Here is a 12,002-nt window from a genome sequence, read left to right as displayed (position 1 = left end):
GCATCCAGAGACGGCTCCAGCCCCCGACCAGCATCCAGAGACGGCTCCAGCCCCCGACCAGCATCCAGAGACGGCTCCAGCCCCCGACCAGCATCCAGAGACGGCTCCAGCCCCCGACCAGCATCCAGAGACGGCTCCAGCCCCCGACCAGCATCCAGAGACGGCTCCAGCCCCCGACCAGCATCCAGAGACGGCTCCAGCCCCCGACCAGCATCCAGAGACGGCTCCAGCCACCGACCAGCATCCAGAGAGGGCTCCAACCACCGACCAGCATCCAGAGACGGCTCCAGCCCCCGACCAGCATCCAGAGACGGCTCCAGCCACCGACCAGCATCCAGAGACGGCTCCAGCCCCCGACCAGCATCCAGAGACGGCTCCAGCCCCGGACCAGCATCCAGAGACGGCTCCAGCCCCCGACCAGCATCCAGAGACGGCTCCAGCCACCGACCAGCATCCAGAGAGGGCTCCAACCACCGACCAGCATCCAGAGACGGCTCCAGCCCCCGACCAGCATCCAGAGACGGCTCCAGCCCCCGACCAGCATCCAGAGACGGCTCCAGCCACCGACCAGCGTCCAGCGACAGCTCCAGCCACCGATCAGCGTCCAGCATCGGCTCCAGCCACCGACCAGCATCCAGAGATGGTACCGCCTGTACCGCCATGTTCCCTTCCCTATCCCCTATATAGTGCACTGTTTGATCATTCCCTATCCCCTATATAGTGCAGTCTTGTCGTTCCCTTCCCTATCCCCTATATAGTGCACTGTCTGATCGTTCCCTTTCCTATCCCCTATATAGTGCACTGTCTGATTGTTCCCTTCCCTATCCCCTATATAGTGCACAGTCTGATCGTTCCCTTTCCTATCCCCTATATAGTGCACTGTCTGATCGTTCCCTTCCCTATCCCCTATATAGTGCACTGTATGATTGTTCCCTTCCCTATCCTCTATATAGTGCATAGTCTGGTCATTCCCTATCCCCTATATAGTGCACAGTCTGATCGTTCGCTTCCCTATCCCCTATGTAGTGCACTGTCTGAATCGTTCCCTATCCCCTATATAGTGCACTGTCTGAAACATCCCCTATATAGTGCATAGTCTGGTCATTCCCTTCCCTATCCCCTATATAGTGCACTGTCTGAATCGTTCCCTATCCCCTATATAGTGCACTGTCTGAAACATCCCCTATATAGTGCACAGTCTGATCGTTCCCTTCCCTATCCCCTATATAGTGCACAGTCTGATCGTTCCCTTCCCTATCCCCTATATAGTGCACAGTCTGATCGTTTCCTTCCCTATCCCCTACATAGTGCACAGTCTGATCGTTCCCTTCCCTATCCCCTACATAGTGCACGGAAGCCGACCTCCAGCGAGTTCAGAGACCTCCAGAGTTTGGCCTCACCATCAGCCTTAAGAAGACCAACATCATGGGTCAAGATGTCAGCACCACTCCCATAATTACCATCGGAGATCACACCCTGGAGGTGGTGGATAAGTTCACATACCTCGGCTCTACAATCTCCAGCAACCTATCCCTGGATGCCGAGCTTAACGTGAGGATAGGCAAAGCAGCAACCGCCATGGCCCGCCTAGCGAAGCGTGTGTGGGACAACCCCATGCTGACCCTCAACACAAAGATGAAAGTGTACCAAGCTTGCGTGCTGAGCACCCTTCTGTACGGCAGTGAGGCTTGGACCCTATACACGCACCAAGAGCGAAGACTGAACGCCTTCCACATGCGCAACCTCAGACGGCTCCTCTGCATCACCTGGCAGGATCGTGTCTCCAACGCAGATGTTTTGGCCCAGGCAGGCTTGTTAAGCACTTTCGCCACCCTCTCTCAGAGGCGCCTGCGCTGGCTCGGACACGTATGCAGGATGGACGATGGCCGTATCCCGAAGGACATCCTCTATGGCGAGCTCGCCATCGGTACACGGCCAACCGGTTGACCAGCCCTGCGCTACAAGGATGTCTGCAAGAGGGATCTGAAGTCATGTAACATCAACCCAGCAGATCTCGAAACAGCAACTTCCGACCGCTCTAGCTGGCGTGCAAATGTCATAACCGGCATCAAGCAGGCTGAGGAGAAGAGAGAGATCCAGCGCGAGGAAAGGAAGAGCCGCAAACAGCAGAGAACCCAGCCTACCACTGCTCCCCCCATAGTACCCACCACGGACTACACTTGCAGCAAGTGCGGCAGGAGCTGCAACTCCCGCATCGGCTTATTCAGCCACAGCCGGCGCTGCTGTCCCACAATTAAATAAATACTCAGGTGCAGACTCCATTGTCTCTAGAGACAGAAGGATGCCATACAAATACAAATATAGTGCATAGTCTGGTCATTCCCTATCCCCTATATAGTGCACTGTCTGATCATTCCCTATCCCCTATGTAGTGCACTGTCTGAATCGTTCCCTATCCCCTATATAGTGCACTGTCTGAAACATCCCCTATATAGTGCATAGTCTGGTCATTCCCTTCCCTATCCCCTATATAGTGCACTGTCTGAATCGTTCCCTATCCCCTATATAGTGCACTGTCTGAAACATCCCCTATATAGTGCACAGTCTGATCGTTCCCTTCCCTATCCCCTATATAGTGCACAGTCTGATCGTTTCCTTCCCTATCCCCTACATAGTGCACAGTCTGATCGTTCCCTTCCCTATCCCCTACATAGTGCACGTTCCCGATTTCAGCCACAGCTTCAGCAATCAGCATCCATTTATAATGTAGGGGGCGGGGCTTCAGATTCTAGAGAGCATTTGATTGGACAGAAAATATGATGAGAAGCTGAAATGCAGAGTGATGTCATCAAAATAATTGATCCATATTGGCAGAAGTGAGAGACTTTAAAATTGAAATGCTTATATCTTCTAAATGTGCATTTTTTCATTGTTTTGGAACACCCCAGCTTTTTATAGGATAACATATTCATACTAAAAGCCAAAAGAAACATCAATTTTGATTTCATGGGGACTTTAAGCACAAGAAAGATGCCTTTAGGAGGCAAAATCAAAAGCAGATGTCTTTTGAAAGATGATTAATCCTCCAAAAATGACAATGAAACAGCAAGTGTGGTAAAAGCTGCATTGATTGCATTACAATGTGTGCAGCTGCAGTCAGTGCTCTTCATCTGAGCTCAGTCACTGAGGAGAGCCTGAGGAGAAGCTGCATCTGTCAAGCGCCCAATGGCAAGCCAAAGAACCCACGGGAAATAAATGGTGAGGTTTGATACGTCTTTGTTACGGGCAAATATTTGGTCGGCGACGTCGCAACGATGGTGAGTGAAGCTTCTGGCAGTCTGCGGAGAGCGGGATACTTCGGAGGGCTTCTTCTGCTCGCGGTGGCGGGCTTCGGGCTCTTGATGCATGAAGTCACTGCTTTGCCGGCCCGGCGATTTGAGGTATGTCATTAGTTTTTCATCAGGACGAATATTTCAGCGGCGCTCTTTTTCCTTGCATAACTCTAGACACGCGTCAAAGCGGCTCGAGGGCGTCACGCGTGCTGTGATATCCATTGATACGCTCGAGTTATACAACTAGAAGTCGTAAGTGGTCGTTCACACAGGACGCGTTCATAAAAGCGTGACGGAATGGAACCGAACGCGCCGCGGGGGATCTGAGACGCGGCGAACTTTTAACTTGATGCGTTGTCCTGAAAACGCAACGCTCATGACATGAGACGCGGCAACGACGTCTGTCTGGCTCATCCGCACATAAAAACAGAGCTGCAGTAATGACATTTCATCTGCATTTTCATTCTTTTTTTATGCGTTTTGTGCTACATTTAATGTCTTTAATGTGTTTTTCTTCTTTTGTTCACTTCTACTTTTACGTACTGAAATTTTCGAGGATGCACCTTTTGCATTTCCATATAAGTTATTTTTGCATTGTGGGGTTTATAAGTTTGTTCCCTTTGAAGGATCTATCCTAGTGTACTTTTAAAAACAAAACAAAAAACACACCTTAAGCATATTAAAATCTACTGTTCTCTAGTTTCTTCCAAGAAACGGAATATTAAAATCAGCTTGAAAGGGATTGAGCTCTTTTCTCCCCTATAGTGCCTTATCCGAGTGAAACGTGGGGCATGATTTTGTCTGTGGGGAATTGATTGGATGGCTGTGGTTTGCTATTGTTCCCTATTGCCTGTAGTGCACTGTCTGATTATTTCATATCCCCTATATAGTGCACTGTCTGATTCTTCCATATCCCCTATATAGTGCACAGTCTATTCCATCCCTATCCCCTATATAGTGCACTGTCTGAATCGTTTCCTATCCCTAGTGCACTGTCTGATTATTCCATATCCCCTATATAGTGCACTGTCTGATCGTTCCCTATCCCTTATAAAGTGCACTGTCTGATAGCTCCCTATCCCCTATATAGTGCACTGTTTGATCGTTCCCTATTCCCTATATAGTGCACTGTCTGATTATTCCATATCCCCTTTATAGTGCACTGTCTGATCGCTCCCTATTCCCTATATAGTGCACTGTCTGATCGCTCCCTATCCCCTATATAGTGCACTGTCTGATTGCTCCCTATACCCTATATAGTGCACTGTCTGATCGCTCCCTATCCCCTATATAGTGCACTGTCTGAATCGCTCCCTATTGCCTATATAGTGCACTGTCTGATCACTCCCTATCCCCTTTATAGTGCACTGTCTGATCGCTCCCTGTCCCCTATATAGTGCACTGTCTGATTATTCCACATCCCCTATATAGTGTACTGTCTGATAGCTCCCTATCCCCTATATAGTGCACTGTCTGATAGCTCCCTATCCCCTATATAGTGCACTGTCTGATCGCTCCCTATCCCCTATATAGTGCACTGTCTGATCGCTCCCTATCCCCTATATAGTGCACTGTCTGATCGTTCCCTATTCCCTATATAGTGCACTGTCTGATTATTCCATATCCCCTATATAGTGCACTGTCTGATCGCTCCCTATCCCCTATATAGTGCACTGTCTGATCGTTCCCTATCCCTTATAAAGTGCACTGCCTGATCGTTCCCTATCCCCTATATAGTGCACTTTCTGATCCATCCCTATCCCCTATATAGTGCACTGTCTGATCGTTCCCTATCCCTTATATAGTGCACTGTCTGATCGCTCCCTATCCCCTATATAGTGCACTGTCTGATCGTTCCCTATCCCCTATATAGTGCACTGTCTGATCGTTCCCTATCCCTTATATAGTGCACTGTCTGATCGCTCCCTATCCCCTATATAGTGCACTGTCTGATCGTTCCCTATCCTCTATATAGTGCACTCTCTGATTATTCCATATCCCCTATATAGTGCACTGTCTGATCGTTCCCTATCCCTTATAAAGTGCACTGTCTGATAGCTCCCTATCCCCTATATAGTGCACTGTCTGATCGCTCCCTATTCCCTATATAGTGCACTGTCTGATCGCTCCCGATTCCCTATATAGTGCACTGTCTGATTATTCCATATCCCCTATATAGTGCACTGTCTGATCGCTCCCTATTCCCTATATAGTGCACTGTCTGATCGTTCCCTGTTCCCTATATAGTGCACTGTCTGATTATTCCATATCCCCTATATAGTGCACTGTCTGATCGTTCCCTATCCCTTATAAAGTGCAGTGTCTGATCGTTCCCTATCCCCTATATAGTGCACTTTCTGATCGTTCCCTATCCCCTATATAGTGCACTTTCTGATCCATCCCTATCCCCTATATAGTGCACTGTCTGATCGCTCCCTATCCCCTATATAGTGCACTGTCTGATTATTCCATATCCCCTATATAGTGCACTGTCTGATTCTTCCATATCCCCTATATAGTGCACGGCCTATTCCATCCCTATCCCCTATATAGTGCACTGTCTGAATCGTTTCCTATCCCTTATATAGTGCACTGTCTGATCGTTCCCTATCCCTTATAAAGTGCACTGTCTGATAGCTCCCTATCCCCTATATAGTGCACTGTCTGATCGCTCCCTATTCCCTATATAGTGCACTGTCTGATCGCTCCCTATCCCCTATATAGTGCACTGTCTGATTGCTCCATATCCCCTATATAGTGCACTGTCTGATTGCTCCATATCCCCTATATAGTGCACTGTCTGATTATTCCATATACCCTATATAGTGCACTGTCTGATCTTTCCCTATATAGTGCACTGTCTGATCGCTCTCTATTCCCTATATAGTGCACTGTCTGATCGCTCCCTATACCCTATATAGTGCACTGTCTGATCGCTCCCTATCCCCTATATAGTGCACTGTCTGATCGCTCCCTATCCCCTATATAGTGCACTGTCTGATCGCTCCCTATCCCCTATATAGTGCACTGTCTGATCGTTCCCTATTCCCTATATAGTGCACTGTCTGATTATTCCACATCCCCTATATAGTGCACTGTCTGATAGCTCCCTATCCCCTAAATAGTGCACTGTCTGATCGCTCCCTATCCCCTATATAGTGCACTGTCTGATCGCTCCCTATCCCCTATATAGTGCACTGTCTGATCGTTCCCTATTCCCTATATAGTGCACTGTCTGATTATTCCATATCCCCTATATAGTGCACTGTCTGATCGTTCCCTATCCCTTATAAAGTGCACTGCCTGATCGTTCCCTATCCCCTATATAGTGCACTTTCTGATCCATCCCTATCCCCTATATAGTGCACTGTCTGATCGTTCCCTATCCCTTATATAGTGCACTGTCTGATCGCTCCCTATCCCCTATATAGTGCACTGTCTGATCGTTCCCTATTCCCTATATAGTGCACTCTCTGATTATTCCATATCCCCTATATAGTGCACTGTCTGATCGTTCCCTATCCCTTATAAAGTGCACTGTCTGATAGCTCCCTATCCCCTATATAGTGCACTGTCTGATCGCTCCCTATTCCTTATATAGTGCACTGTCTGATCGCTCCCTATCCCCTTTATAGTGCACTGTCTGATCGCTCCCGATTCCCTATATAGTGCACTGTCTGATTATTCCATATCCCCTATGTAGTGCACTGTCTGATCGTTCCCTATCCCTTATAAAGTGCAGTGTCTGATCGTTCCCTATCCCCTATATAGTGCACTTTCTGATCCATCCCTATCCCCTATATAGTTCACTGTCTGATCGCTCCCTATCCCCTATATAGTGCACTGTCTGATCGTTCCCTATTCCCTATATAGTGCACTGTCTGATTATTCCATATCCCCTATATAGTGCACTGTCTCATCGTTCTCTATCCCTTATATAGTGCACTTTCTGATCGTTCCCTATCCCCTATATAGTGCACTTTCTGATCCATCCCTATCCCCTATATAGTGCACTGTCTGATCGCTCCCTATCCCCTATATAGTGCACTGTCTGATCGTTCCCTATTCCCTATATAGTGCACTGTCTGATTATTCCATATCCCCTATATAGTGCACTGTCTGATCGTTCCCTATCCCTTGTAAAGTGCACTGTCTGATAGCTCCCTATCCCCTATATAGTGCACTGTCTGAATCGATTGAGCTCTTTTCACCCTATTGTGCTGTATATCCGAGTGAAACGCTTCTCAAACAAGAACAAATATAGGGCGGGGCTTGATTTTGTCTGTGGGGAATTGATTGGATGGTTGTGGTTTGCTATTGGTGGATCTCATGTGAGTGACAGGTTGCCCTTGCCCATCATCAGAAAAGAGATGTTGCTGCCAGATCGAAGGGAAGATATTCTGATTCAAGAATACCAGAAACATGAATCTAAAACAATAATGTTCAGCAAAGGTAAATCATTTATATATAGCTATATAAATACTGCAAAAATTCCATTAAAAAAATGTCAATCTTGACTTCATGGTGACTTTAATAACTCATCTTTCACTCACAGGCATATCTAATTTTTTGTCCAATAAAATTCTCCCTAGTTTGAGTGCATCCATCTGGTCTGAGGCCTGTAGAGAGCTTTCCATCAGCATTCCCATTCATCACAATGGCAGGATGCTTGGAGGCTTATGTAGCTGTGGAAATATGGGCACGTTTCTGCTGAGCCGTTAATGCCATGAGAGCAATCAGACTGGAGATGCAGAAACGTAACATCATGATAACAATGATTGGATGATAGCACCACAAGACGCGTACACAGTCCAAACCTTTTCATGCTTTTTTAGGGCGTTTTCACACCTGAAAGTCCGCACCAAAATCATGTTTTGATACTTTTTATACATTTGGTTAGTTTTGGTCTGGTTTCACATTGCAGTTATGCGAGCGCACTAAAGAACTTTACACGACACACTTACGTCCACTCGTCATCGTCTATGTGGGGTGCATCTGGACATTGATTGGTTTGTAAACGAACGTGCGTCTGACGTCAGCGTCTTTGACAAGAATGAATGAACGGACACATATCGTTACAAGGTAGGTGTGAAAACGCCGAGACCTCTAAAAAGGACCAGATGATCAAACATTGATTGTAATGTTATACACCGATCAGGCATATGTGTTGGTCCCCCTTTTGCTGCCAAAACAGCCCTGACCCGTCGAGGCATGGACTCCACTACATTTACATTTACATTTATGCATTTGGCAGACGCTTTTATCCAAAGCGACTTACATTGCATTCAAGGTACACACATTGCATTCAAGGTACACACTAGACCACTAGACCCCTGAAGGTGTGCTGTGGTATCTGGCACCAAGATGTTAGCAGCAGATCCTTTAAGTCCAGTAAGTTGTGAGGTGGGGCCTCCATGGATCGGACTTGTTTGTTCAGCACATCCCACAGATGCTCGATTGGATTGAGATCTGGGGAATTTGGAGGCCAAGTCAACACCTCAAACTCGTTGTGCTCCTCAAACCATTCCTGAACCATTTTTGCTTCGTGTCAGGCGCATTATCTGCTGAAAGAGCCACAGACACCAGGGAATACAGTTTTCCAAGGGTGTATGGTCTGCAACAATGCTTAGGTAGGTGGTGCGTGTCAAAGTAACATCCACATGGATGGCTGGACCCAAGGTTTCCCAGCAGAACATTGCCCAAACCATCACACTGCCTCCGCCGGCTTGTCTTCTTCCCATAGTGCATCCTGGTGCCATGTGTTCCCCAGGTAAGCCACACACACACGCACCCGGCCATCCACATAATGTTAAAGAAAACGTGATTCGTCAGACCACTGTGTATTCTGACACCTTTCTATCAGAATCAGCATTAACTTCTTGAGCAGTTTGAGCTACAGTAGCTCGTCTGTTTGATCGGACCACACGGGTCAGCCTTCGCTCCCCACGTGCATCAATGAGCCTTGGCCGTCCATGACCCTGTCACCGGTTCACCACTGTTCCTTCCTTGGAGCACTTTTGATAGACACTGACCACTGCAGACCAGGAACACCCCACAAGCGCTGCAGTTTTGGAAATGCTCTGACCCAGTCGTCTAGCCATCACAATTTGGCCCATGCCAAACTCGCTCAATTCCTTACGCTTGCCCATTTTTCCTGCTTCTTACACATGAACTTTGAGAGCAAAATGTTCACTTGCTGCCTAATATATCCCACCCACTAACAGGTGCCGTGATGAAGAGTAGTGATGTGTCGTTCATGAACGATTCGTTCATTTTGAGTGACTCGGGATTACCGAGTTGTCTCAGAGAGTGATTCGTTCATTTTGTGTTGACCACGCATGCGCATTACGCAACATATGGGTTCATACGAGTCTCGAGTTTGGGTTTGAGTCTTTCGTTCTTCCTGTCAGTCCCATAGAGTCTATGCTGTCAGAAGCGGAAACAGAAAAGATGAGTTCTTTCGAGTCTCGGGTTTGACGTTTGAGTCATTCGTTCTTTTGCCACGTGACTTGTCACCGTATTGAACACTAGTTCACAACCTTTTTACTAACAAGCACGTAGTTATTTTTTATTTTATTTTTTTATATATAATTCTCAGTTAATATCAGACATATACAAATATGGGAAATATATTGACTATTCAAGTCTAACATCACAAATTCAAGTCAATTAGACTATTATTTAAAGGGTTAAGGTATGTTTTAGGTGGGATATTATGAAAGCAAAAAGCACTAAACAAGACCAAAAATCTTGATTTATTAACCTGTTAGCACAGTATACCCCATTTCCCCATTATATCTACTTACAAGTTATTTATCCACCGGCAACTATAGTTGCCGCTTGGACTTTTGACTAAGTATACAAAAAACTATAGATCTCTTGTAAGAATTGTTTTGTTTGGATGATCCTAGAGACCTTCACGATTATGTAGATATATATATATCAACAAAAAATTCTTATTAGTAACATGAAAATAACCTTTCTTTGGGAGGGTTTGCCTTCGTTATGCTTCCTGGAAGTAGGTGTAGGAAGTTGGCAGGAAGGAAGGAAGTTAATACTTTTTTTTCTTTTCTCTTGAAATCCTTTATCTGGTTGTTTTCTTGCATGTCATTGAGATATAAAACATGGATACTATCTCAGGGTTCCCACGCTTCTTGAAAGTACTTGAAAGTTCTTGAATTTCAGACACATGGATTCAAGGCCTGGAAAGTACTTGAAAACATACATAGGTCCTTGAAAGTGCTTGAATTAAGCATGAACCGCATTTTGTTAGAGTAGCATGGTGCTATTACAAAAATTGGCCTTCATGCGCAGCCAAAGCCAGAACAAAACAGCGTTACGGGAGGAAGCTATTCCAATATATTTCTGCTGTTCCATAAGCGCCATCTACTGTCAAAAGCCCTATTCGGACGGTAGTTGTTTCTTGTGGGGTCGTAAGGTATTTTCATTATTGACAGGGGCTAGTCAGTGATTTTATTTCCGCCCGAATCCAGAATGTCAGTGTTTTTCTCCCACCACCCGCGTAAAAATCCCCGGCCGAATTACCTCCTGTTTATAGACAAACACCAATGACATGTGGTAATTTAATTTCCGTCTTAAGTTCACATCTCTTAGTTTTAAAAATGAGATCACTTCAAAATTCACTGTTTATATCCTTTTTGTCCCCTGCAGGCCACCGTACGGTTGCGCTTTGCTGTAATTTGGATGCATTTTAAAGATCTAGACTTTCCTTACTGAAATGCTGGCAAGTGTTTACAAGAGCAATATTTCATCACCGCTCAAAAAATAAAAAGAAGAAAAGCACGTAAACATTTGAAATGGGCCCTTATAACGACAGCGATTATATATGTTAAATATAATATGCGCAGGTCTTAAAAGCCTTCAAATTGATTTTTAAAAAGGTACATGTACAGGTGATTAAAAAAATTATTTGGCATATTTTTAATGCCTAACAATTAACTTGTCCATATCTTTTCATTTAATTGGAAAATTCATGTATACAATATTATCTCTATATTTTGATGTTTTCATTAAGTAATGATTTATAAAAAGGAAAACAAACTAAAACTAGTGTGAAATAAATGTTAAATGCAGGAATAAGAGCTGCAAACTGCATCTCTCGTTAAAACTCGCTCGCTCTTGTACACCAGCCTCTTTCATCATTGGATTTTGTAAAATTGGACATTTTTCCTCATTGGAAATTGTATTTTAGTTGTCAGTATGTGCCTTAGCGCGTAGGTATTTGATATATTGGCAGTAACACACCCACCGTTATCGTATTTATTGTGCTTGATTTAAAATAAAAGGTGCTTTAAAAAGTCCTTGAAAGTCCTTGAATCTGGTGTTCATGAAAGAGTGGGAACTCTGCTATCTAGAAAATACTTACAAAAGGAAAATGACAACTATACACTGCAGCTACTATAGTTGCCGGTGGGCTTAAATGGGTTAAGCCCCACCCCTGCAAGCTCACGCTCATTTGCATACATTTTTGAGTGCCACGCACGCACACATCTCAACATCCAATCAAGAGCTGATGCACAGAAAAGTCCCTCACTCATATGGAAGTAAAGATTTGTCGCTATTTCCGTTTCATCCCGATTTTAAAAAGTGTAATTTTAGGCATTTATATGTTGTTACTTAAATATACTTAAAGACAGAACAGAATCCTGTGCTCGCGAACGTGATCTAAATAGCTCAGCCATGACGCAA

At 45.3% G+C, this 12,002-nt stretch overlaps 2 protein-coding genes across 4 annotated transcripts in view; both read left to right on the top strand.

Moving 5' to 3' along the window:
• The window catches only part of LOC307132267 (interleukin-17 receptor E), a 517,506-nt gene that overhangs the window by 85,213 nt on the left and 420,291 nt on the right, over nucleotides 1-12,002 (top strand). The gene's annotated exons all lie outside the window — the stretch shown is intronic.
• The window catches only part of mmp23ba (matrix metallopeptidase 23ba), a 32,990-nt gene continuing 23,821 nt past the window's right edge, over nucleotides 2,834-12,002 (top strand). Inside the window, exon 1 of one of the 3 annotated variants that reach the window (XM_079826755.1) lies at nucleotides 2,834-3,401. In XM_079826755.1, coding sequence (XP_079682881.1) covers nucleotides 3,276-3,401 — 126 coding nt within the window. In that variant the 5' untranslated portion in view covers nucleotides 2,834-3,275. The remainder of the gene's footprint in view (nucleotides 3,402-12,002) is intronic. The other 2 variants (XM_079826756.1, XM_079826757.1) reach the window with 2 other exon arrangements.

The sequence above is a fragment of the Gobio gobio genome (assembly GCF_949357685.1).
Source record: "Gobio gobio genome assembly, chromosome: 10".
Taxonomy (NCBI): Eukaryota; Metazoa; Chordata; class Actinopteri; order Cypriniformes; family Gobionidae; genus Gobio; species Gobio gobio.
Note: the sequence above shows the minus strand (reverse complement) of the source record. Positions and strands in the feature narration are given on the sequence as shown.